This window comes from Bos indicus x Bos taurus, chromosome 5 (genome assembly GCF_003369695.1).
Source record: "Bos indicus x Bos taurus breed Angus x Brahman F1 hybrid chromosome 5, Bos_hybrid_MaternalHap_v2.0, whole genome shotgun sequence".
Taxonomy (NCBI): Eukaryota; Metazoa; Chordata; class Mammalia; order Artiodactyla; family Bovidae; genus Bos; species Bos indicus x Bos taurus.
The window spans coordinates 94,428,396-94,453,908 of record NC_040080.1 but is presented as its reverse complement, the minus strand read 5'-3'; the positions used below and the strand labels follow the sequence as shown (position 1 = coordinate 94,453,908).

Genomic DNA, 25,513 nt, shown 5'->3' with positions numbered 1-25,513 from the left:
AAATTCAAATTTCTGTGGGTTGGACCTGTGCATTAGTATTTTCTAGAGACTTACACAGGTGATTCCTGGTCTCTAGAGGAGAGAAAATGGGAGAACAACTTTCCAAAAAGAATTGAAATAAGAATGAAAGATTGGAGGCTGTCAGTGAAAGTGGACGCTAGTATTTTGTTTGTTTCCCTGATTAATTTTATTTTTTGCAATCTTATTTTTTAAAACTGCCCTGTTCTGGTGAGATGTGTATATCATTATGATATAGCATACTAGTAAATAATTTGAAAATGCCTTCCCTTCTCTAAGGAGCTAAGACTTGGGTCTATCTTTCTTTTTACTTTTTTATTAGTCCTTTGTATTCTGGTTTTTGTCATTTGATGCATTTTCCAGCTAAGTAAAGAGACCAAGAAACAACACAACATGACTTCTGTAGCCATTTTTGACATACAGTATGTATTTCCTCAACCTAAGGTTTCTGTTCTTTTAAAAAGGAGCAGTCTGGGGGAGGGGGGCAAAAAAAAAAAAGGATCAATCTGACTTTGAGACACTGGCCAGTGCAGAGTTTGGTTCCTAGGCCAGGTTTTGATGCTGCCGACCTTGAAAACCAGCCCCCCACACACATGTCCCTTACATTGTAATGTTCATCTGGGGCCCCTGGCAGCGTTCTCAGCAGTCCTGATGGCTGTCATGTAGGCAGCTGGGAAGATAGGTGATTGTATATTTTAAAGGTGCAGGAGGGGATTTCGTTTCTTTCTTTAGACCACTGCAGAAAAATTTGTTAGTCGGCATTATGCCTGATTTAAGATTACTGCCTGTGTGATGATTTTAGCATTTTCCTCGCCTCGGCTCCTTTTCAGCAGCTTGAACATTTTTCTTCTCTTCCCTCCCTATGTGGCAAACTGTTTTCAGCCGCCAGCTATGATTTACGACTTGGTTGCTGTGCCAGCATTCCAGCTGTGAGCAGCTGTGTGCACATCTGGGAACCTCCTCCCTTTAAGCGCCCCCAAAAGAGGCTGTGCTTTTGAGCCTGTATGTCCCCTGATTCATGCATGGGATTTCCTGCTCAGTGTGGGCCCTGGTATCTTTGGGACCACCTGGATGCTGAAGGCTTTGTATCTCTCAGAAGAAAGCAAAGTGAACGGCAGATCAGAGATTTTATCATGAAAATCAGACATTGGCGATTTAGTTCATTTGGGCAGTCTTTCTAAGTCTTTTTTGTGTTACCATTAGATAAGCTGGCATTATCTTCCATAGTAAGGTTGTTTAAATTACCTGGTTTGTATAAAATTTCACCATTTTGCTCTCACCAGTGCCATCGCACCTGAATCAAATCCTATGCTCCTTATCTAGATTGCATGATTGCAATTTGACCAAGTTTGAATAATCCCCTACAGAATTTTTTTTGTTTTAAATCCCTCTCCAGTTTACTCTATAAAGCTAATGACCTATCTCCATCAGGAGGGGACAGGCACAGATCAGGGCCTCTTCCCCAGTGCATGGGGATTATAATATGTGATCTCTGAAAGAAATTTGCTATTTTACAGTAGTTCTTTGAATCCCTTCTTAATCTTAATCACTGTTCATTTGTAAGTACAGATGGCTATGTGAAAAGAAGTATTAAAAGTACTGGTCATTGTTAGGTGAACTGCAAGTCCAGAGAATAAACTCCAGATTGAGAGGTGGTATACTTGAAGTTTATAAAATGAAAAAGGATTTAGTTCACCTGGACTTGTTTATCATCTGAGAAGCAAGTTTAAGGATATTAGATTAGGGGATGAGAGGAGTTCCTAGATGATGACTCCAGAATATTTAAGGGATATTAAGCAGTTTTAGGGGCCACTCCCAGTCCTTTGACGGAATACTAAAAAGACAGCTGCATCTTCCTGCAAAATAGCTCTTAGCATCTCTGTTACTGGCTGACGCAGTATTGTATTTCTGCAGTTCTAAGAACTTTATGAATTGAGTGACCAAAATGGTATCCAGTAATATTAACTTAGGTTGTGCTTTATTGAGCTGAGAAACAGGGAGGTTTTTCACTCTTACCTCCAAGCTGTAACCTTTCTTCATCTTCTATTTATAGCAGAGCAATGATATCGCTCGGGGCTTTGAGAGAGGACTGGAACCAGAAAAGATCATTGGGGCGACAGATTCCTGTGGCGACTTAATGTTCCTAATGAAATGGTGAGAGAGATTGGGCCTCCCTCTGCAATTGTGTTTCTTTGCAGTGACTTGAATTCGTATGGAAGATAGGGAGGGAAGACTGAGTATTCCCCAACTAAGAATTGTGATCTAAATTTTTAACTGATACCAGCTGTCAGTATTAAATGGGAATTGTGGTTCAGAGTGGATTTAAGATTGTAAAACTTTGGTATTAAGCCAAATTACATTAGCCCACATACCAGAAAATGGTAGAATTGAGGTAGGAAACATATAAACATGATCTAACCATTTATTTACACAGTTCTGAATCATTTACCGTTAACACCATGAGCCTGTGGCCATGGGATAGAAATTGAGTGAGGCTTTCTGCCACCACTGAAGACCAAGACCGCTGAATAATGTCTAAAAGAGAAAAGTAATCTTAACAAAAAGCATTAAGGATAATACTAGCCAAAGCACAGGTTATTTCATCCGGTAGAGGGAATAGCTCTCAGAGAAAAGTGTAGTTGCTTCCCCTCAGCTTGGTTTCTTAAAGTCAGAGTGATTTATGGTGCAGCCCCCCTGCCTTTCTGTTTCCATGTGTTCTGGCTTGTGATTTAAGTTTGATCTCTAAATAGAGGGTTCCTGCTACAGTGCCACTAAGGAAACTAATTAGCTTAAAAGTTGGATAGTCAGGAGGTTTAATATTTTATCTGATCGAAATTTTGAGGTAAATTACCCAGAAGCCTGTATTTGAAGACTCACTATAATCTGTCCAAAGTCAGGAGCTGTATTGACTGCTTTTCCCACTTAGCCATATGTGGAACTTAACGATTTACATTCACATATTAACTACCTTTTTCCACCACAGTCCAAATTTGGGTAGCTGCTCTAAGCTGTGTGTTTTCCCCCTCCTCTTCCTACCCATAATGCTTACCTCCATGAGTTCAGTATCTCCATTTTCTAGAAAAGGAGTTAGGTGGAGGGGGAAAAAAAGAAGTTAGTTGTCTTTTTCCACATCTCAGTGGAATGTTAATTAAAAAATTTTTTTTCTTCTTGATTTGGAATCCTGGTTAAGGAACTTGCTAGATTTTTGTTGTTTTTGTTACACTGGATAGTAAAAAGTGTAACTTGGATAATTGAAATTTGCAGCTAATTCCTGCATTTCATTTTAGTGACTAGGTTCTACATTCTTTGTTGACTTAAATTTCTATTTTCTTATTGTTCCAACCTACAGTTCTGACCAAAAGGATGAGTGTTTAAAAGGCCAGAAGATGAGAAGGGTTAGGACCCTTTCATGATCCAGATGATCCAGAAACTGGATTGAGCAATTTATGCGTAATCAATAGGGCTGAATGTAGCTTTGATTGTGTGTTCACTCACGTGCTCATACACACAAATAAAACTTATGAAAGCAGAATTTATATAGTAGTTTAATTTTCAGCCTTTTAATTAAACCCTCTATGTGTTCCATCTATTCTAGCTGAAGTCTTCTGTTTCTTCCTGATGTAGTCGTTAAACAGTGTTTACTAACAATTTGATTCATTGACTTAAATTTCTCCTTGAAATTGTGGAGCTGTTAGGATCCTTTTCCCTTTGATGGAGAGGAAATCAAGTCAGCTAATTCATAATTCAGTAACACAAACCAGTGTTTGGACAGACTCTCATTCTTCCTCTCTTCTAAGTCTCATATTCTTTCTCTCCAGGAAAGACACGGATGAAGCAGACCTGGTTCTTGCAAAAGAAGCTAATGTTAAATGTCCACAAATTGTGATAGCATTTTATGAAGAGAGACTGACGTGGCATGCATATCCTGAGGATGCGGAAAACAAAGAGAAAGAAACAGCAAAGAGCTAAAGGAGGGGGTGGTCTCTGTCATTTCTCTTTGTACATAATACATTCAGCTCCCTGCCTCCTCTCCTTTCTACCCACCCCCTTCTATCCTAAACACATCCATAAAAAATGTGCTTATCACTGTGCTCCACAGGAGAAATGTTGGTATTGGTTCTCTTGTAACATAACTGATGGTCTGATTCATGATAAGTGTCTCTCTGTGAAGACCAGGCATTTACATACTGTGTGTAATTCCCACCATTTTTTCCTTTGCCCTGCTCTCTCTCCCTTCTGCTCCCCTGTGACCTCAAGATGAAGTTTAACTTTTTAGTCACCTTAGAGTCTTGATCTTTCAGGGTTGGTTGCTTTTTAGGTGGGGGATTTTGTTATAATGATGTTGAATTTTGGTTTCTTGCTTTGGCTCTTAGAACATATTGATGACCAGCTAGCCTTTGTTTTGAGATGTTGGGATGGAAAAGATGTTGCCCGTCTTTTAAAAAAGCCAACAGCAACTGCCTACCTGTTGGGGCTTCCCCAACCTCATTCAGCTCTACCCAGGAGAATACAGGGTTCCTGATGTGGTCTTCTGGGCCACCCTCTGTTGTTCATCCTCACCATCCTCCCAGAAGAGCGGCATCCTTTGGAGGGCTTGAAATTTTCCATTCAGATTTGTCAAGGCACTCCTTCTAGCCCCAGGACTTTTGGCCTTATTTCTTAGCAATCCCTGATTCGGCTTCTGCAAGTTGGTGAAGTCTGTTATAAAATGACAAGATTATTAACTGTGGAAATTTGTAGCTATTAGTACATGAGGATGATGGGGTAGGATACAACTGTCTTTATTATCACATTTGGTATGTATGTATTATTTCCTTCCATCTCTCTCATTTGGATTATATATTTATGTAGGTGTGAGTGACTGCCTGGTGCTTGTGCCAAGGTGCTAGGCACCCTCCAACCCTGCCAACTTTTGTGGCCTCCCAAAGCAGTCGTGTTACCAAAGAGGCTTCAGACTTCTCAGTGGACCCCACTTTCCCCTCCATGCCATTATTTTCAGTGGGGAATTCTTGGAGGGGAGCCACTGGCCACAGTATCAATTTTAAATATTCATAGCATTTATAATCATAAATTCCTTGCTTTGTTGACTTCTGGATTTGCCACCAAGAGTCCCCAAAGTGTTAATGCCCTTCCCTTTTTCCACCATCAAATTCTTAGTTGGATCTTTTTTTTTTTTTTAATTTCTATAGAAGACTATCGACCTCCGAGAATGACAGGCCCCGGCATGTTGACACAGCCTCTTCCCAACTCAGCAAAGTATTTCTTTTTTGGCTTCTTCCTGCTTTGCCATTATGTTGAGAGGTTATTTTTCTGATTATAGCCTTCAGCCTTTGTTCCCCAAGGAACACCCTACTTCTCTTTTCCCTTTTTTTCTCGTAGTTAAAGGGGGCTAGAGAATCAAGACTAAAAGTCAGGAAATAGCAGGGTTTTGAGCATCCTTGTCCCAGCCTGAAGCTGAGGAAATAAGAATAAATGTTTAAAATAGCCTTAACTCTAGAGTTCACCAGCCATTGAGGTTGTTTTTGTGGTTGCTTTTGATTTTTAAAACATATAGCTGTCTGGCCAGGAGCATTCAACCATCTCTAGATTTTTCAGAGTAATGAGGGAAATGGAAAGATTGCTCCAGTTCACAGATGAGCCAAATAATATGCAAATCATATACCCGTTCATAGCATTTGTTAACATTGCTTCCCTGCTCAGCTGCTGATTGAATTCCGTGTGCTTGTATAAATTATGTCAAAGATTATACTGCACAGTTGAGAAGACAGCTGTTGCAGTGACATGACGGACTGGAACAATGAAGCTTTTGGTTTTAGCCATCCAGGAAAATCCTTCTGAATGGTAATGTGATTGGGTGAGAACTCATAACCCACACCTCAAATGGGTAGGAGTTTAATCTCCATCTTCTTTAACTAAAGGAATTAAAGGCCTAGATCAAGTGCTGGATAATTGACAGTTGTTAGTACTGATCTGATGGGCATGTGAAAGAAAGGATGGTCAGAAAAGAGGTCTTTCATGCGAGTAACTAAGGATATCAATTAGGATGTGCTAGAACAGAACAAATAGGCCAGAGCTGCCGAGAAGACCATCCGGGTCTCTCAATTTCCAGGTGGAGAAAATGACAGCTCATCCATGTGGCTAGTGTCTGTCTCCCAGGAGGAGTGGGCATGTAAACAGAGTCCAGTGACCATGTTTTTAGAGCGAAAATCTAGGCCATGGACAAAAAGCAGCCCAATGATTTGGTACTGAGATTGGTCTTGAGAAACCTGGGGCACATGGTTGCCAGGGTTACGGGTAATGTTTACGACATTCATCAAAACCTGATTTCTTTCAGCAAAAACCCCAGGATTGTCTACTATTCATCACTGCTTTAATACTTTAGTTTTCACTCCATTCATCTTTTTCTGTCCACAGTTATTGAAATCAAGGTCTTATACTATGTGCTGCCCAAACAACTTGTTCTCTCCCTGCCTATCCACAGCCAGTTCTGTAGGAATAGAGGGAGCCAGCCGCCAGTACTCATCTCAGCCCTTCAGAAGAAAGGAAACTAGACGCCTGTCTGTGCCTTCGGCATTTGATGGTGTCAAGTAGCTGTCCAGGCCCTTGGAGAATTGCAGCCTGGAACAGAAACCTGCTTTCGTGGGGCTTTCTCCTCTCAAAAGAGTTAGTAGCCCTGGGCTAAGCAGTCTTAAATACCTAGGTCTCAGGTGCTCAAAGTGTGTTTTTCCTGTTAGTCCTCTTTCAAAACATCTTCCTATTGCTGAGTTTTTTCTTGTAATCAGCATTCAAAGATTTCTCCTTCCACAGAATGTAGCGGAGCTGTGAGCACCAGAGTCTACCAAGTCAGCATAGCTGCTTGCCTGAGCCCTGGGCTGGGCAGAAGCCCTCATGTTAAGATTAGCTGTTAGAGAATGTCAGCCCTGATGGAAGCACCCGTTTTTAACCTGGAGAGGGCCATATCATTTTTCCTTCTGCACTCCAGCTTTCCTGTGCGTTCTAACACTCGAAAGTCTAGATGGTTCTTGGCAGTCCCTCAGCCATATATCTGTACTACTATTGTTGAAGAAAAGCTGGTCTTGTTCTTGGGCAGTTTTCAATTATTCTTAACTCTTTGTTCCTGTGCTGTAGCCTCCCTGCAGTTCAATTTCCTTATTTTTAGGCCAAATCCTGGGGCCTGGAGGAAAGTGCTTGTGATTTTCATCTTGTGATTTGGTTGGATCTCTGTTTAACCCAGCTTAGCTAAAGTGCAGAGGGGTCAGAGGAATCCAGCGAGTGATTGTCTTTGCCCTTAGGGTTTGAATTCTGGGGCCTAAAATAAGTTCACGGTGGCACAAGAACCTCAGGAAGGGTTATGTCATTAGATTTGAGATGTGGAAATGGTTTCTCACAAACGGGGTCAAAGGAAAAGCTCATTTGGCAGCCATAACTCCATCCTTTTGGTTTAGGTTTTTAGAGTGAAGGTTAAGAGTGCCGAGATGTGTACTATTGTAATTAGACCACCAAGCAAGCATACCTGTCAGGGCAGAGAGAGGAAAGGTCTGAACCCAGTGTATTTATTTTTTTCATTTTGGCTCTACCACTAATCATAAAAGTTAGGTTTTTCAAAACTAGAGGTGTTACCTGGCTTGCCCCTAAGAGCATATGCTCAGAATTGGGGCCCCCACCCGCCCAGTTAGTCACAGTGGGTTTGTATTGAGCTGTCCAGTTCCTATCACATTAGTGTACACCAGCATTTACTTCATTCAGTGGACATTATTTTGGCCCTGGGGATACAAAGTTCAAAAAGATGCAGTCTCTGACCTCAAAGAATTTCCATACTGCTGCATAGTGTAATAAATGTTACAAGTGGGCACATATTTTACATTTGGGGGCAGAGACCACTGGTTGGTGTAGTTTGTGGTTCTAGAGTAGTCGGGTGATGGTTAGGTTCGTGTGTAGAAAAGATCTGTGACCTTGGATGAACCAAGGTAACTGGCCATAGATGAACTGCAAGGGCTTGTTTTAGCCCAGAAAGTAAAGATAACAGGTTTACTTAGAAATGCTACTCCTGAGAGAGAACAACAGGTTAAGTGGGGGTTGAGAACCCCTGGCTCTGGTCCCTAGGTTGTTTGCCGAAGTATTTAATAGTATAGTTAATCCTCGCTTGTGGAAAGCATCAACTATGTTGCACGGCCAGTTTTGTGTTGTTATCATTGTAGATTCTGTAAAATGTATTCCTTGCAAATCAAGAGTTGCTCACACCCTTTTCAGTTTCTCATGCTTTTTGAAGGAATTAACATGAGGCTGACTTGGAGCCTAAAACAGGGACATACTTTCCAATGTGCTGAAAAGAAGGCTTGGGCCCATCTGGTGATACCTGGGCCTCTGTTCTGGACAGTGTAGTTTCATTTCATGCTGCAAAATGGTGATTTCTAAGCAGATACTGTGTCAGTTATGCGGAAACCTCCCAGAAATACATGTGACCTGGAGTTTTTGACTTAATCCGTCTGGGGAGGTCCAGGATGAGGCCGAGCCATGCTAAGAGAGCCCTGCTGAGAAACAGTCTGACCTTAAGAAATGTCCTAGTTCTGACCATGTGACCACAGGAAAAATGATACTTTTCTCTGCCTGCATAATTGAGAGTTGGATAATTGAAAGTTGACTTAAAGGTGAAGGTTCTTTGGATAGCTTCATAAAAATTCTAGTTTCTTTTGCTTGCGCTGAATTTCTTGAATTTTAAACTACCTCATCTTGTCTTTTTAGAGTTTCCTCAGCTTGTCGTTTGCCACTTTAACATCGTGCTTTACTCTGACTGTTTTCTCAGATGGAGTATTTCCTCTTTGTTGAGAGCATGTTTTCTAGCCTTTCGTTCTGATCCTTATTTCACCTAACATCTCATGTTGCTCCTCTGTCAGAGAAATGTCTTAAGATAGTTTAAAATCTTGGTTCCTTGGAATAAAGTGATCCTCCTGCTGTTTGTCTCTGAGGCCAGTAGGAGAAGGAGTTAAAACAAGGTGGGAGGGGAGGGGACAGACCCTGCACTGGAGGCGGCCAACGAGGGAAGAGCCATTAATTAAGACAATTTCAAAGTCAACTGATTGTGATCATTAATGTCACAATAGATCAAAACCTAATTATCACAGCCTAGGTAAGAGCCATCAGTATTAATCAGAAAATCTAATAGGAAACTATTATCAAGAAATTAGGCCAAATTGAATGCAGTGAACTTGTTATCTTGTCATCCTCTCCTCTCCTTTTTCTCTTTTTCTTTTTTAATTTGGTGATGTCCTCCGGCATTGGTGAGTGTGACCCTCACAGTTGACCCAGGCCCCGCTGGCCAGTTTGTCATGCTTTTTGAGGAATTCTGATGCAGGCTGACCCTGAACTGTCACCGCTGCTTTAATCAGTCTTGAACTTGCGCATCACCTGGCCTTACCCAGTGTGATCAGCAATCAATGAGGAAAGGTTATATTTAGGTCTTGCAGTGGTTGGTCCTTCCTGGAACTAGAGTATCCCTGGTGGACATGATGCTGTGTGTGTTAACTCACTGTTTGAGCTTCTGATGCGCATAGGATCCTGTTGCTCTGGCTACTGCAAGTGGGTATGGAGGAAAGGAGGTGCTTCCTGCCTGGAGATTCTTCAAAAAGACCTTGGAAGAGGTTGAGTGTCATCATATCATGGCACTTTTAAAGGTTCAAGTCAGTGTTTTGCAGTTTCCAGTAGCTTCCGGTTTGATTCTAAACCAGGACTGGCTGTGGGTTTAGTTTAGTTTATCCTCTAGTTTTAGGATAACAGTCATAGTGATTTCTACCAGAATCCAGTATAAATCCAAAGGGGGTGGGGATATGTTTTTCTTTTGCTTTTTGTTAAAGATTTAGGCCTCTGGCAGGAGGTAGGAATATTACAAGAGTCTCTGACTAGTTAATAGAGATCACTTCGTACCACTTCATACCCTCTCCCTAAATGGAAAAATAAGTGTCACCATCTGTCTCCATCTTGAACTGATGTGAAGATACCACAACTCCTGGGGTTGAGCTGAGGCAGAAAGGGTGGAAAGCTGCCACCCCTGGGTGTCATGGGGGAAGGACGAGTGGCACCAGCGGGTTGGTGCCAGGGTTCCCAGGGGAGCCTGTAGAGAAAGCTGCCACTGCTGTTGCTGGCCTTTCCCCACCAGCATGGAGGTTAGAGCACTCCCCACCGCCACTGAGGAAGTGGTTCTTAGCTTTCTGCTTGAGCGTGGTCTTGCTTCATTCTGAATTTCAGGATTTGGGTTACTCAGTATAGAACTTTGAGAAATCAGTGTGACTTAGTCCTTCACATATGGTACACTGAGTATTTCTTTATAAAAGAATTCATGCCCTTAATGTTTAAAATGTAACTTTATTTTCGCATGACTTTCAGAAGTAGTTTCTTCTCCAAGACTCCTTGCATATGCTGGATAAATAATAGGCCATCAGTTAATACTTGTGGGTTGATTGAGTTCATCTGGTTTGCAGAGAGAGATCTGCCTACCGACTTCTTTTGCTCTCAAGTGTACTCTGAGAAAAAAAACACTCCAGGGTGTGGAACAAGAACTGAGTGGATGCTGACTGTGTGTGCCAAGCTCCTCCTCTGATTCATAATGGCTGACCTTGGGCAAGTCACTCCTTTCAATGCCTCAGTTCCCCATCTGTCAAATGGGGGTAATAATACTGACCTACCTCACAGGGGTGTTGTGAGGCATTGTAAATCATAGTTGACAGAATGCTTCAGGGTCCTCGATGGAGGATGCCTTGAGCCGAAGTCTAGGTTTTTGTCCTCACTGAGTTGTCCCAAGGTTGGAACTACTTAGTGACCTCGGCAAGTTCTCTGCCCCCCACCCCTCATCAAAGCTGCTAGTTCAGATGTTGACAGTGTTTTCATGAATGTTGGAATCTTAATAGTCCAGACTTACTTAGGATGTTATGGGGGACGGCACAGTATTTTCTGTCTTGCATCCACAAAAAGAGGCTGTTTGAGACTGAGAGCATTGGATTAAGGAGTCAGGTGCTACTGCTTGTTTCCCTGCAGGTTGGGAGCTAAGGCTTGGAACGTACTGGAGCTGTCTCAGGAGCAAAGTGCACACCGTGGGTGTGACTTAACGTTTCTCCCTCCCTGAACTGATCCCAGGACAGCTGGGTCACTTCACCTCTTCTAGGTATCTGTCCTCGAGCCGCCGCCTCCCCATAGGAACCAGCTGGTTCAATAAACATAACTGCTTCCTCCATCCCCCACCAAAAAGCCACGGTGGAAATTTTTTTTTCTAGGGACATGATTAACACTCCAAATTGGGCATTGATACTCCTGAGAGCTTCATCCAGTTCACGGGTTTCAGCATCTGTCATCTCTTTCTCAGTGTCCACTCTGAACCTGACTTTGACCTTTTTCCTTCTGGTTCGGGAAAACTCTCAGACACTATTTGCCCAGGTGTGGGCTCAAGAGCCTTACTCTCCATCTCAGTTTAGGGGCTCAGCCAGCTCCTCTTCTTCCCAATAGGGCTCTTTCTGTCCCTCTCCTTGGCCCTAGATGTGTAACCCACGAAAAAGCACAAGGTCCTGGCCCCTTGCTGCAGTCACATTCCAGTTCTTGGTCTTTTGTGGACTGCTCTGTTCACAGCACCGGCAGCACCAGGCAGTTCTGGGGAGGCGTGGAGGGTGGAGAGAGCACGTCTGCCATCCTGCCAAGTAGTCAGGAGCTGGTTCGTCCGCAGCCCACAGGCCTCCCCACCCCTTCCCACAGGGTGGGCTCTGAGAGACTCCAGGAGCTGGCTTTCTTTCAGCACTCAGTACCATCGTGAGCAGCAAAACAAATCACACTTTGTAGCCAGATTTCTGAATGGAAAAATGGGAAATTGAACTCTCTACGGACCTTTTTGATTTGTGGGGGAGTTTTGGTTGTTTCTTGGTTATATTTCAGCCAAACATGTTTGCTTTTGATTTTTTTTTTTTTTTAGGATAAGTGATATATATATATGTTCGCCTTTTAAATGTAAATGTTTCAAAGTAGGCAATTTACGTGTTTCCACACCTGACATCTGATGCAGACCTCATTCTCTCCCCCCTTCCACCCACCCCCTTTCCCTCTTTTCATACTCTTGTATTGGTTCTAATAAATGGTTGCTTTTCAAGTACGGATCCTGAGTGGTGGTTTGAAGATGTGGGTCTTACCCTCCTTCCTTAATTTGGGCTTAAGCTCAGCCAGTAGCAGCACATGGGTTCCTGAAAGAGCTGGGAGAACAAGGGCTTTTTTCTAAGCACTCTTGGTCTCTGACTTTCTGCAAACAGCCACAGGGTGGCGCAAGCCTAAGGGAATAAGAGAAAGTGGACCCTGCTCCCTGCTCCTCCCCTTAACCCCTTCAGATTCTGTGCCTGCGTGGCTGGAAGAATAAACGTTAACTTTCAGGGACCCCTAGAAACGTCAGCTCTTAGTTACTGAATTTGTGGAAAACCACATGGACAAACAGGTTTGAAAATCCCAATACATGTGAGTTTATAAATAATGACTATGAGCTTTTTGATTTGCTTCATAAAAACCAAAGGAATTGAGCATCTGATGATGGTGGGGCGGTGGGGGGGGGGCAATTGGAAGTTGGATTAGAAAGAAAACGTAGATAATCAACGTAGATAGAACATTTGCTGGGTAACGTAAGCCTGTCGCAGTTTTGAATCTCATAGGAACGTGGGCAGAACCTCGGGAGCGAGCAGTGAAGACGGAGGGATGCCAGAACCCAGACCTGCTGAGAGGCGCCTCCTCTCCTTTTCCACCATCTCTTATCTGCAATTCCCCTCCTGTTTTCCCTTCTTGCTGCTGAGTTATAGGGTCTCCCCAGTCTAATCTCGTAAAGTCTCATGAAGACATCTGTAGGTTGGCTGGTTTAATGGTCCATGACCTCATAAACATGGGACAGGAGAGCCATTTGGTCCACTTCAGAGCCAGACCCTTCTGGACATTATTTATTTCCTACCTCTGAAGCTGGGGACTGCTTGCCCCCTTCCCTTTCCATCTCTTTCTAGTTCTCTCACCATCACGCACTTTATCTCTGCCTTGGGCCCGTCAGAAAGCGCGACTGGAGTTTTGACACTCGCTCCCACTCCTAAACAGCTTCCCTCCGGTGGGTCAGGGTATGCCGGCCTGGCACTCAGCTAAGCTCTTTGCCGCTCATCACTCTTCTCCCGGGAACCCTGGCTCTCAGCATGCCAGCAGACGAGCCCTCGGCCGGCCGGCCAGTCGTGCCTCCCCCTTTGTCTCCACTGAAGGGCTGCGGAGCTTGCAAAATCAATGCAGCCCCGACAGCTTGGGGAAGATGGAGGGCCGCCGCGTGGGAGTCTGTGCTTAGCCGGATGACTGAGTGCATAGCTTGAAATCGCCCTGTTAAGAGGAAGCAGCCCCCCAGGCAGCCTCCTGCTTTTGGAAGGAAGTGGGAGAGGAGCCCCAGAGCCCCCGTGCTAGGAGCTGCTGCACCAGAGTGTGTGCAGAAAGCAGCCCATTACAGCCTGTGGATAGGCCAAGAGGCTCTCCAGGCCCGGGGTGTGACCTGTGGTGGTGGGTGGGGGACAGATAAGGCAAAGCCTGGCCAACTGGTGTGTGAGCACGCCACATGGGCACAGTGTGGAGGATAAAGGGGCCGGGGAGAACCCACACAGACTCGCCTGCATAAAGTTGTGAACCCGGTGAAGACATGAATGCAAGGGTCTGGTTGTTTCCTCCTCCCAGGGTTCTCCTCCTCCCACAACCCCCTCTGCAGCTGTAACATCTTGCTTTTCAGGTGCCAGCTCCCTCCTCTCGCAGCTTCTGTCTTTATTTGTGCGTCGGTATTTTTTATGGTTTCTCCCTTTTGTCTGCTCCATCGTGTGTGTTTTTCTCTTTCTTTATTTTTTTTTTCTTCTCATTCTGGTCTCTGCACCCCATGTTCTCTCCACCCCCTTCAAAGTCCATAAGCAGCTTCAATTTGGACATTTAATTTCAACCCCATCAAATTATTATCTTTCTTGCAACAACCTGGGACTCTTTATGAGCTCTTTCTACCCCACGCCACCGCTGGAAACAGGTGCATCTCTTTCTCCGTATAATGTGGTGCCCCCCACTCCCTCCCACCCCCCAGACTGGGAGAGGCGATGCCGGCTCAGTGGCCTCATGCTTCCTCTCAGCAAAGCCTTGTGTGATCATTTGGTCATGAGCCAAGGAGAGAGAAAGAGCTGCTGAGAATTGAGCTTACTGATAAATATGGAGGCTGCTGAGATGAAAAGGTTTGGGGTTATTATTGCACCCTTTCCTCTCTCCCCCTCCACCCCTTCCTCCTGCTGCTGCTCTCTTCTGGGGAAGGAAGCTGGTGAGGAGTGGAGGCACTGGCCACAGCTGCTGCAGCTTATGAAATTCTGCTCCTACATCTGCAGCAAGGGTGGGAGCGGGGCAGGTGAGCTCTGCTGGGAGAGGGAGGGGGGCAGGGATGCTGAACCCCCTGCCTGAGCTGTGCAGGAATGTGATGGGCCACTCCTGCGACTCCCAAGACCATGCAGCCCTCTCCATGCAGCCTGTTTCTGCCTTACTTCTCAGCCCCGACTGTAACCCGCTGCTGCTTTCCATTTCAACTCTCCTGGCAAGAAGTGGGAGAGTCAGCTCCCAGAGACCTGGCCCCTGTCTCAGCCCCCCTGCCTCTAGTCCCTGTCTCACTCCTCCACTCCGGTCTGCACCTGGAGCTGGGAGGTGGAGGGCATGGAACTGCCGCTTTGATCCTGGGCGAGAGCAGGAGCTGTCTGCTCCTCAGGGTGTCATTGGGGAGAATGCAGGCATGTCCACCGCTAGACTGGGACACCAGCTCTCTCCACGTGTTCTCCACCCTCCCTGCCTCTCCTCCACCGCCTGCCCCTCTGACTTTTTCTCCTGTTCGTCACCCTCTGTCAGTTTCTGTTTTTCCCTTTTAAAATATTTTTAAAAATTTGTTTTTCCCTTTTTTCTCTCCCTGTTCTTTTATTTTCATGTTAGTAAGAGGGCTTGAGGGAAGAGGTTGAGAGGAAATGTAAAGTACACTTTTTTCCCCCACTTCCTTGAAGGAATGGGAAAGAGTATCACCCGTTTTCCTTTTTCTGGGGATTGGAGCATCTCTACCCTCAGCCCTTCTGATTTTCTCAGCAATAATGTCTAAAACGGATTTTCGTAACCTTGTAAAACCATTTATATTTTTATTGGTTTCTTTATGATTTTGTAGGGGAGAGAAAACCTTGCCATCCCTACAAAGTCAGTTCACTGTGTGATACTTTTTCCGTGAGAATTTTTAAGATAATCGCTTTTGAGAATTTCATAACCCTCCTTGAGATGACTGGAGTCTTGGGTGTTGTAACAAGGCTGGAAAACACTGATCTTTAGTGTCCAGCTAAGCCAATTGGATACTTATTTCTGTATGAATTTGTTGCAGCCTTTCATCATGGGAGTAAAAACTTTCTTCATCAGGGACTCCTGTTGCCCCCATTCGTCAGCTTAGGGGGTCAAGGACAAGTCAAAACAGTTCTCAGATTCCCGCCCTCACCCCAGAAGGCCGGCCCAGCCTGCCTTGTAGAGGGAGGTGAGGGACAGCGATCTGATCTCTCATCCCCTCCCCTTTATTTCACCCCACGCTTTTTTCACTCATTGCGGGTTTGTGGGTTTGGATCAGAGAAGGTTTCTGGTTTGGATTAAGGAGCTGAGTTAGACAGGACTGGGGAAGAACTTGCAAGCTTGGATTGGAGGAGGTGTAGCAGGGAAGGGAGAGAAACGGGGGTACAAGATGTCCCTGCAAAGGACTGGGAGACCAGAATTAAATGAGGAAGGATGGGAGAGAGGAGGCTTGCTGCTGCTACTGCTAAGTCATTTCAGTCGTGTCCGACTCTGTGAGACCCCAGAGATGGCAGCCCACCAGGCTCCCCCGACCCTGGGACTCTCCAGGCAAGAACACTGGAGTGGATTGCCATTTCCTTCTCCAATGCATGAAAGTGAAAAGTGAAAGGGAAGTCGCTCAGTCGTGTCCGACTCTTAGCGACCCCATGGACTGCAGCCTACCAGGCTCCTCCATCCATGGGATTTTCCAGGCAAGAGTACTGGAGTGGGGTGCCATTGCCTTCTCCGGAGAGGAGGCTTGGAAAACCATTCTGTGCTGGGGGCATGTGCGCATGCGCGTATGCACGTATGCGCTAACGCAGATAGGAGGAAAGAGGCTCATCGCGGAGCCCGCAAGGCCCTTCAAGACTGAATCCTCTGCGTCCAGGCATAATATATTCTCCTTCACCCGACGCAGCGGGCTGGAACTTCACTTCTGAAGAGTTGTGGGCGGTGAATCAATGTAGTGTTTACCCTCATGTGTCCTGAGTTAGAATCATCTTTGCTGTGGACTGGATGACCACCCAGAAAATCTAGAAACTTTAAAATTTGGAACGTCCTTCTGCATCCTGAATGACTTCAATTTCCACCCTAGTGTAGGAGGTGGAGTGCCTAGAATCCTGATATTTCTTCCTTCAATCCCCAATTTTGCTTCCAGCATCCCAGGAAGGGTCTGAGAGGAGAGGGTGTTGGGTGCTGTGGAGTGGCTGTACAGGGGTCCCATTGACTGAAGGCAAGGGTCTGCTAATGTGCATTAGAGATTTCTCAGAACAAAATAGTTGTTGCTATCCCCCCAAAATGGATGAGGCAAACAGCTCCCCTTTTGCCACCAAGGAAATGGCAGGTCTGTGTGTGTATGAGAGTTGAAGGGGTGTGTTAATGTGAGTATAATCAATCCTGAATATTTATTGGAAGGACTGATGTTGAAGCTGAAGCCCCAATACTTTGGCCACCTGATGTGAAGAAGTGACTCATTGGAAAAGACCCTGATGCTGGGAAAGGAGGAGAAGGGGACAGAGAATAAGATGGTTTGATGGCATCACCGACTAAATGGACATGAGTTTGAGCAGACTCCAGGAGGTGGTGATGGACAGGGAGGCCTGGTGTGCTGCCGTCCATGGGATCACAAAGAGTCGGACACGACTGAGAGACAGAACAACAATTCTTAAATATATGTTTTTGCTCATTTGAATATGTTAAATTCCATGGAGTCCAAGTCGAGTCACTCTAATGGAGGGAATGCAATAGCCTAGGTAATTCAGGGAGAAGATCATCCCCAAACCCTTCATGAATATGGTTGAGAGGTGCTTCGAACTGTGCTCGGGACAGGCTCTGGAAGATGCCTTGTGGGCCAAGGGGAGGAAGGCATTAATGGTGGCAAAGGAAAGCTGCTCGTAGCTCTGTACCAGGACAGCCATACAGATCAGAAGCAGAAAATTGCAGGCACTGTGTCTATTCAGGTGGAAAGGCAGAGAGGCCAGAAAGGGCCTCAGGGGCAGCCTGCTACTGCAAGGCTAGCAAGCACATGGGAAGGTCAAGGGCACAAAGAGAGGCAGGATAAAGTGGGGTTGGAGAGAAATTAGGAAAGAATAGACGCTCACAACTGACCTTGCTCCAGAATTAGCCAAAGCACGAGCCCAGAACAGCCCGGGAAACTGGGAAAAAAATCATCAGATGAGAATTCAAGTCCGGTTTTGTCATTCATAGGCTGCATGATATTGGTTAAATTAATTTCCCGTGCTGGCTGTCAGTTTCCTGAGGGAAGTCAGCTCAAATGTTGAATAATTATTTCATTTTTCACGAAATATTTTATCTTTTATTATAACCATAACAAAAAGTTGATAAAAGGAAAAAGTGGAAAAACCATAATCCTATCATATTAATATATAATACATATTTTTATATTTATGTGCTTGATCAGATTTTTGCCCATAGAAGACAAATTCATATTTTTACATTGTGTGCCATTGGCGCAGTGGTAAAGAATCTTCCTGCAGATGCAGGAGACACAAGAGATGTGGGTTTGATCCCTGGGTCAGGAAGAGCCCCTGGAGGAGGAAATGGCAACCCACTCCAATATTCTTGCCTGGGAAATCCCATGGACAGAGGAGCCTGGTGGGTCTTTAAGTCCATGGGTTCTTAAAAATAGGACATGACTGAGTGAGCACTCAGCACTCACCATTTTGTATGTTTTTGCTTATCATAAAATAGTTCCATAGCACTATATATATATTTTTTTTAACCCCAGGTGAAACACAAATAGCAGTATATATTCTTAACAATTATTGCTTAAAATTAATATGCATGTACTACATGTGGATTCTACCAGGACCTGGGGTCTGGAAGGCCCCCTCCTACCTCTCTGGCTGTTTTAACTCAGCCTCGTACCTTTGAACTAGTGATGGTCCCAGTGTTCCACTCTCAGCTCTGGTTCTCATCCCTGGGTTCCCTCCTCCTGAGATAGCTTGACCACTCATCATTTCAGCCAAGACGTACTGATAAAGCTCATGAGTCCCAGACCTGTCACTCTGGGCCTCTGTGTCCATGTGCCTTCTGCTGCCGCCTCCCGAGCATCCTGGAGGCTTCTCCAAGCAAAGAGCTTTATAGATGGAGTTACATCTTATTTCTTCCTTCTGAGCTCACAGTCTAGGATATAGTTGGTGCTGGGGGATGGTCATTACAGACTTTCTGAGAGATGGACAGTGAACAAGGATGTGAACATAATTTAAAGAATGACATGCAACGCTGTGGTCCGGGTTCAATCCCTGGTTAGGGAAATAAAATCCCATAAACCATGCTTCATGGCCTAAAAAAAAAAAAAATGACATCAAGGGAGGTTGGATTTGTCTCCCTCATTACCTTCTCCAGAGGATCTCTTCAACTCAGGAATCAAACTGAGGTCTCCTGCATTGCAGGCAGATTCTTTACCATCTGAGCTATCAGGGAAGTCCTCTCTTATTACCAGCAAGTGTGAAACTCACCAAGAACACTAATGTGGTTGACAAGACCTTCCCTGCCCAAACACTCTGGCCTCAGCTCCAGGGCTCCCTCCCGCCCTCCTGCTTTCTGCATGGCATGGTCTGGGTCTCAATACCCTTATCAGTGAGGCTGGCCCTTGAAGCACAGAAGATGTTCGATGGGTATTGAAAGGGGATGCTGGAGAGCTCGCCTAGGAGAGCAGGGCAAACATCTACGATGGAGAGAGAAGAGGGTTTCTAGAGGATGAGAGGATGGGAAGAAACCAAGGCTCAGAAGAAAGAGGAGAGAGGAAATGGAAATGGTGGGTGCATAAAAAGAGACAAAAAGAAAAGAGAGTCAAAAGAAAGGGGAGAAGGATGAGGTATGGTGGAGAGTGAAGGAAGAAGCATTACGGCAGGGAAGGGCAGCTGAGTTGTGTCCAGGCACCTCCTGGTCACCATCTCCATGAAAGAAAGGTGAGGAGAGTCTTGACAGGGACAACTTTAGCTAGCCTCCTGTCTGTGAGATGGGGCGGCAGAGGGCTGTGTAACCAGGAATGTCTTAGCGGGTGGATGGGTCTTGTCACAAGCTCAGAGAGGTCGAGACCAGACCGGAAATAGGGCTGGTATGAGGGAGGCTCTGGCCTGAGCAAGGGTAGGGTGAACCGTGGGTGGAGACAGAGGGATCGACATTGAGCAGCAAAGTAGAGCTGGCCATGCAATGAATGTACCGACACGCCCTTCGTGGTCTGCCTGAGGTGTCATGGTTGATTGGTGACAGAGTCGGGCCTGGAACCCAGGTCTGTCCTCCCCAGAACTTTTGCTGTGCTCTGCTCCCAGAGGCTTTAACTGTACCCTCCTCAATCCTGGGGTGCCTGCTTAGGGCAAGACTGGCCATGATTGAGGGGAGGCTGGGCATTGAGGAGGCCTGCTGCTGCTGCTAAGTCGCTTCAGTCGTGTCCGACTCTGTGCAACCCCATAGACGGCAGCCTACCAGGCTCCCCCATCCCTGGGATTCTCCAGGCAAGAACGCTGGAGTGGGTTGCCATTTCCTTCTCCAATGCATGAAAGTGAAAAGTGAAAGTGAAGTCGCTCAGTCATGTCCCACCCTCAGCGACCCCATGGACTGCAGCCTACCAGGCTCCTCCGTCCATGGGATTTTCCAGGCAAGAGTACTGGAGTGAGGTGCCATTGCCTTCTCTGTTGAGGAGGCCAAGGGAACAAAAAAGCAGCAGAAAAAGCAGGAGGCATTGGGCGAGGGGTGGGGGTGGGAGAGTCACCAAGACCTGCCTGGGAGGGGATGGTAGAAATAGACTAGGGAGTCAGGGACCAGGACTCAGTCCTGAGAATGGCCCAGAAGGTACCTGCCACTAGTGGTCAGGCAGCCTGAGGTGATTTGGGGGTTTGTGCTGCCCCCTGGTGGCCATTAGGGGAACAGCAGTGAGGACTATCAGCGGACAGGCAGGTGTGACCTCCACCACCCTGGGTAAATGTCTTGCTATCCCATGCATTTCTGTAGAATGCAGACTGCTGAAATTGGAGGTCCTGGAAACCTCAGGCCCTTAAGCATCTTGGCTTGGACTGTGAGTGGAGATGCTCTCTTGCCCAGAGGGTGGGGGGCAAGATGGATCCTCACGTCATCTGCCTGGAATCTCAAGAAATCCAACACTTTTTGATATGGAGCAAGCATACACGAGGCCTTCCCCTGTGACTCAATGGAAAAGAACCTGCCTGCAGCGCAAGAGATGCAGGAGACACTGGTTCGATCCCTGGGTTGGGAAGATCCCCTGGAGGAGGGCATGGCAACCCACTGCAGCATTCTTGCCTGGAGAATCCCATGGACAGAGGACCCTGGCGGGCTACAGTCCATAGGGTTGCAAAAAATCGGACAGGACTGAAGTGACTAAGCAGGCACTCAGGCATTTCATGAACTATTTCATTCAATCATTATGAAGTCCCTTTTAAGTGGTCAATACTCTTCCCATTATTCTCAGTTGAGAAAACAGCCTCAGTGGGAGGAAGTAACTTTTCCGAGGTGATGCAGCCCTAGGCCTCATGACTCTGAGTCTCTCACTCCTCATATCTTTCCAGTGGAGAGGTGCTTGGACCAAAAGGGAATGGGGTTGGGGTAGGAACTCTCCTGTGGCCTCACAAATGTCTTGTAAAGGATGCTTGGAGCCAGAATAATGTTTCAGATGTGTGTTCTACTCTGGGTGCCTAGGGGAACTATAACTGCATTCATTCAGTATTTCTGAACATCTCCTGGTGGGAGAGCCAGGACATAGCAACAAACAGTCCCTGTCTTAACAATTTGGTGGGTGCAACTGACCAAACGTTTATATTGTGAGTGTTAACAGATGTCATTACAGGTTGCCAGGGATAAGAAAAATTAGGGTGGGAACAAATTTCTCCCAGAGGAAGAAATGTTTTAGCATGGATTTAAGGATGTGTTGAGCCAGCAGACAAAAGGGAGGGGCAGTCTAGGTGAAAACAAGGAGCAGGTACAGGTCAGGCAGAGGGAGAGGGCTCTGGGAGAGTTAAATACTCTCCTGCAGTTTTGTGTTGTTGAAGCACATGCTGTTATGTGCCTGGGTCTGGCTGTGATGCAAGGGACAAGGCTAAAGATAAAGAAGAGAGATGCTGGCGAAATGTGAGGGGCTTTCCTTGGTGAGAGTGAACAATACACGGTTTATTCTGCAAGCCTGGGGAGTCCATGGAATTTAAAACGCTGACCATGATTAGACCTGTGTTTTGGCAAGGGGCTTCCGGAGGCAGGACTACCACCTAGAAGGCTACGCGTTAGTCCTGGCAGGAAAATCTGCCCTGAAATCCCTGGCCTGAAGCGTCAGAGCAAGAGGAATACGTTGCATGACCCAGAGAGACGAAGAACGGGGATCTGGGCTTTTAGGCCTGGCCTGCGGCTGGCCGAGGCAGACAGACGCCCGGAAGGTGGCGCGAACCGGGGGAGGCGGCTCGGGGAGGCGTGAGACCCCGCTAGCGCCCGAGGCGTGAACAGACCCGGCAGAGGCGCGCGGAGAGAGAGCTCCCGCCGCGCGGGGCCCGCTGGCCAGGAGCCACCCGCCACGAATTTATGGTCCAAAACCGGATGCAGCTGTGCGCAGCTGGCGATGCAAATATATGCAAATTCACGCTGCCCAGACAGGGCTCTGTCGCCGGCAGCGTCAAAGGGGGATGGGGTGGGGAGTGGCGCAACCTAGTAAGTACTCTGCCGCTGAGTTCACACAGGGTGTGTGGGGTGCATCATCCCTGCCCTGACGGTCCCCTCTCAGGACTGTGACAATCTACTGTGACGAACATGGAGTTCCCTTCCTGTTCCCGATGACCCTGTGCACCCCACCCCTCAACCCTCAACCCTCACCCCTAGGATGCGGGCAAAGGGACGGCCCCGGCTCCAACGCTCTCTGAGCATCCCGGCTGGTGAGAGCTTCCTTCTCCGAGCGGAGGCAGCCGCACCGCAGGGGCTGATAATCCCACACTCGCCTCAGCCTCAAAAACGAATTTCTCCTCACCGCCTGGGGAGGGTCGGAAGGCCTGTTTCTTTTCATCCTTTCATTGCGATGAGTTGAGTCCTCCCAACCGCTTCTAGAAAAGTCCGTCCAGATGTCTAACCACAGTCACACGTGCTACTGTTTCAGACATTTTTCCCTGTGATTTGGTAAGAACACTATTCCCGAAGTGCCGGTGGTTGGGTTTTGAGGGTGTGGAAGCGGGATGAAGGATTGCCGGGCACGGCTAGCCACTGAGCACCCCCTCGCCTCCCCCACACCACCCCCCGCCAGGCAAGACCTAGAAGGGAGTCTGGCTGGGGACTGTCATCTCCCGGCTGTTGCCCTGTTTTCTTGCCTGCTCTTCCCACAACGGCCACAAGGGGTCTTCCTTGCGCTAAGAATGGGAAATCCTTGCGCCAGGTCAGAACGCTGGGAGGCTCCGGCGCCTGGCGCAGTGTCCTCTCTGCGGTCCCCGAGCATTCAGACCCGCAGGCGTCCGGCTAGCCCCGCCCTACCTTCGTGGCTTCACCCGGTTGTAGATGACCTTCAGCTCTCTTGACTCGAGCTCCGGACTGGAGATCGGCACTCTAAGATCTCCTGCTCCTTCCTCCAAGCTTAGGAAGCAGCAGAAGGCTAGGAGTGAGTCGAGGGGAGGAACTCAGGCCGGACACATAGTAGGCGCTCAATAAATATTTTTGAGATGAATGAAAGAACGTGGCGGTGTCCTGTTCAGAAGCTGGGGGAGGGGACCTCAAAAAACCGAAGGGCACCATAGAGGCAGCGCACTCAACGCCCTACTGGGGAAACTGAGCCCGTCTGTGGACCCTGGCGAGTGGGACTTGGACATCAGCACAGCCCGGGAGGTCCAGTACAGAGAGGGGATATTGGAAGGGAGAGGACAACCAATCAGAAAACACTTTGGGTTATTTTGACCAGGAAAGGCAAGAGAGACGAAGATCACGAGGGTCCCTAAAAAGAAGCCTTGTCAGGAGGGGGAAATAGGATGTGGAAAAGGGGCTGGAGGCTTGGATGCTTTAGCTAAAATGAGGAAAGTTAAAGCACCTACTTTCTCCCATGAGGACAGAGCTTGTTAGGTTTAGCTGCAGCAGGCAGAATGGTGGCCAGACACCAGGAAGGACTTCCCCATTTGGAGTCAGACCTGCGGGGTATAGTGTAAGGGGGTAATGATTCCCTGTTATCAGGAGCTGGAGGCGAGTTACCCGAAACCACGGAAGTCCGTCAAGGGTGGTTGGGGTGGGAAAAGTAATATAGTTTCAGAGTTAGACGCAGTTGGCAGAAGCCTAGGTGGAGGCGGCCGCCCTTCCCCCACGGAAGCGGCTGAAGGACCCAAGGGGTTGGCGGAGTCTGACCAGGTGCGCTCACTCTGATCGCCCACTGGGAGAGACTCTGGGTGGCCCTGCTACCCGCCCCCCGCCTGGGGCTTGCTGGGAGCCCTTCCCCAGCCGGGAGGGGCGAGCTGTCTCGGGATGAGCCCAGGCTTCGAGTCTCGGACCTCATGCTGGCGGCACAGATCTCCACGAAGGTCTGCACACTGGCTCTTGCTGCACCTCGGCCCCCCGCGCCCCGCCCTTTGGTGCGCTCAGAGTACTTCCTTAAGTGGCTTCTCTGTACCCCTGGGAAACGGGAGCTTGTCCTGCGCGCGCCAGCCCGACTAGTCTTCCTCTTGGCCCTCTAGTTTGTTTCCCTGGGTGATCCTTCATCTGTGAACAGTGACCACACGTTGACTAGCACATAGTAGGGACATGAATGGAAAAGGAAATGGCAACCCACTCCAGTATTCTTGCCTGGAAAATCCTATGGACAACGGAGCCTGGCGGGCTACAGTCCGTAGAGTCGCAAAAGTCAGACACTACTTAGCGACTAAACCACCACCACCACCACCAGGAACATCAAATATAGCCTTGGGGTGGAGGCCTGGATTTAAGTCGTGTACATACTAACCATGTGACCTCGGTTTGAAGCTTCCATTTCCCCATCTCTGAAATGGGGATGTACCCCTGTCTTGTTCACTTTCCAGACGGCTGGAAAGAAGAATGGATGAGAAAGTATTATTTTACGTAAATTGTGAGCTATGGAGGTTCAACCCAGAACTGGCTGTCTCAGACCTAGAATCCATTATTCCAGGGCGAGACCCGAGGTTCCTGCGGAATTCTGGGTGTAGCCCAGCGGGAGTGATGGAAGACTACCCCACTGCTGCAGCCGCGGGTCCGGGTCTCCAGGAGAGGCCCCCAGCAGAGGGCGCCCGGGCCCGCGAGGCCAACTCAATACGGCTACCTCCAGATCGGGCCTGCCTCCTGCGCGCCCTCTGCTGGCGACAGGGAAAACCGCCGCGCGGCCCCTCCCCTGTACCCACCCATTGGGCGGGTTTCTGCTTGTCTCTGGTCTCTTGTCCACGCCCCCTGCTGAAGCCTTGCTGAACACAGACATCTGACCCTCCAGCCAGGCCTGGCTCAAAATTCCCCTATTCCTCAGCTCTGTGGAGGAGGGTCTGGCTCTTCCCCACCCCTCAAAATTGTGGCTGGATCAAAGTCCCAGTTCCAGGCTTCCTGCCCTTCTCTATACCCGGCTGGTGGGATGGTTGTGGGTGGTGAGGAAAATCACTGCAGCCTGAGGCTTAGACTCTCTATTCTCAGACTCATGGAGGCTTGAAATCTAAACTGCCTGCTCCCAGCTTCCAGACCACTGCCTGGTCCTGATTTGTCAGACCTTCGGGATCTCTCAGCCAGGACATGCTTCATTCACCCTTCTAACTGGACCCTCTGCTATCATCTGTCTTCTGCACCTTCCATATTCTCTTTCCAAAGGGCAGGTCACTATCCTACTTAAACCTCTCCTAGCTCCTCACTGCCTGCAAGAAAAGGTTTAGACTCCTGTTCAGGCCACTTCCATCCTTGATAACTCTCCAAGCACCTCTCGCTCTTCCATGTCTCTGCACTACTTTCCATCCACACTTGGGGAGAGTAGGAACTCTCCCCTCAAGGCTGAGTTCAGATGTCCCCTCTTTGGATTGCTTTTCTCTGACACCCCCAGGCAGGATGTTTCTGTGCTCCTGTGGATTTTATATACTTTTTTTTTTTTTTTAATGGCACTAAGGCAGAGGGAATTATCTATTTACAAGTCTGTTTTCCCCCTTAGGAAATTGAGTGCCTCTAGGGCAAGGTT

General features: G+C 47.4%; 1 protein-coding gene across 4 annotated transcripts in view; it reads left to right on the top strand.

Moving 5' to 3' along the window:
• CBX5 (chromobox 5) overlaps positions 1–11,965 on the top strand; it is a 34,433-nt gene extending 22,468 nt beyond the window's left edge. For 2 of the 4 annotated variants that reach the window (XM_027543088.1, XM_027543089.1), the window contains 2 exons: positions 2,072–2,172; positions 3,837–4,114. In XM_027543088.1, coding sequence (XP_027398889.1) covers positions 2,072–2,172; positions 3,837–3,987 — 252 coding nt within the window. In that variant the 3' untranslated portion in view covers positions 3,988–4,114. Of the gene's footprint in view, positions 1–2,071; positions 2,173–3,836 lie in introns of all 4 variants that reach the window. The other 2 variants (XM_027543085.1, XM_027543087.1) reach the window with 2 other exon arrangements.
• Positions 11,966–25,513: the final 13,548 nt, after the last annotated feature.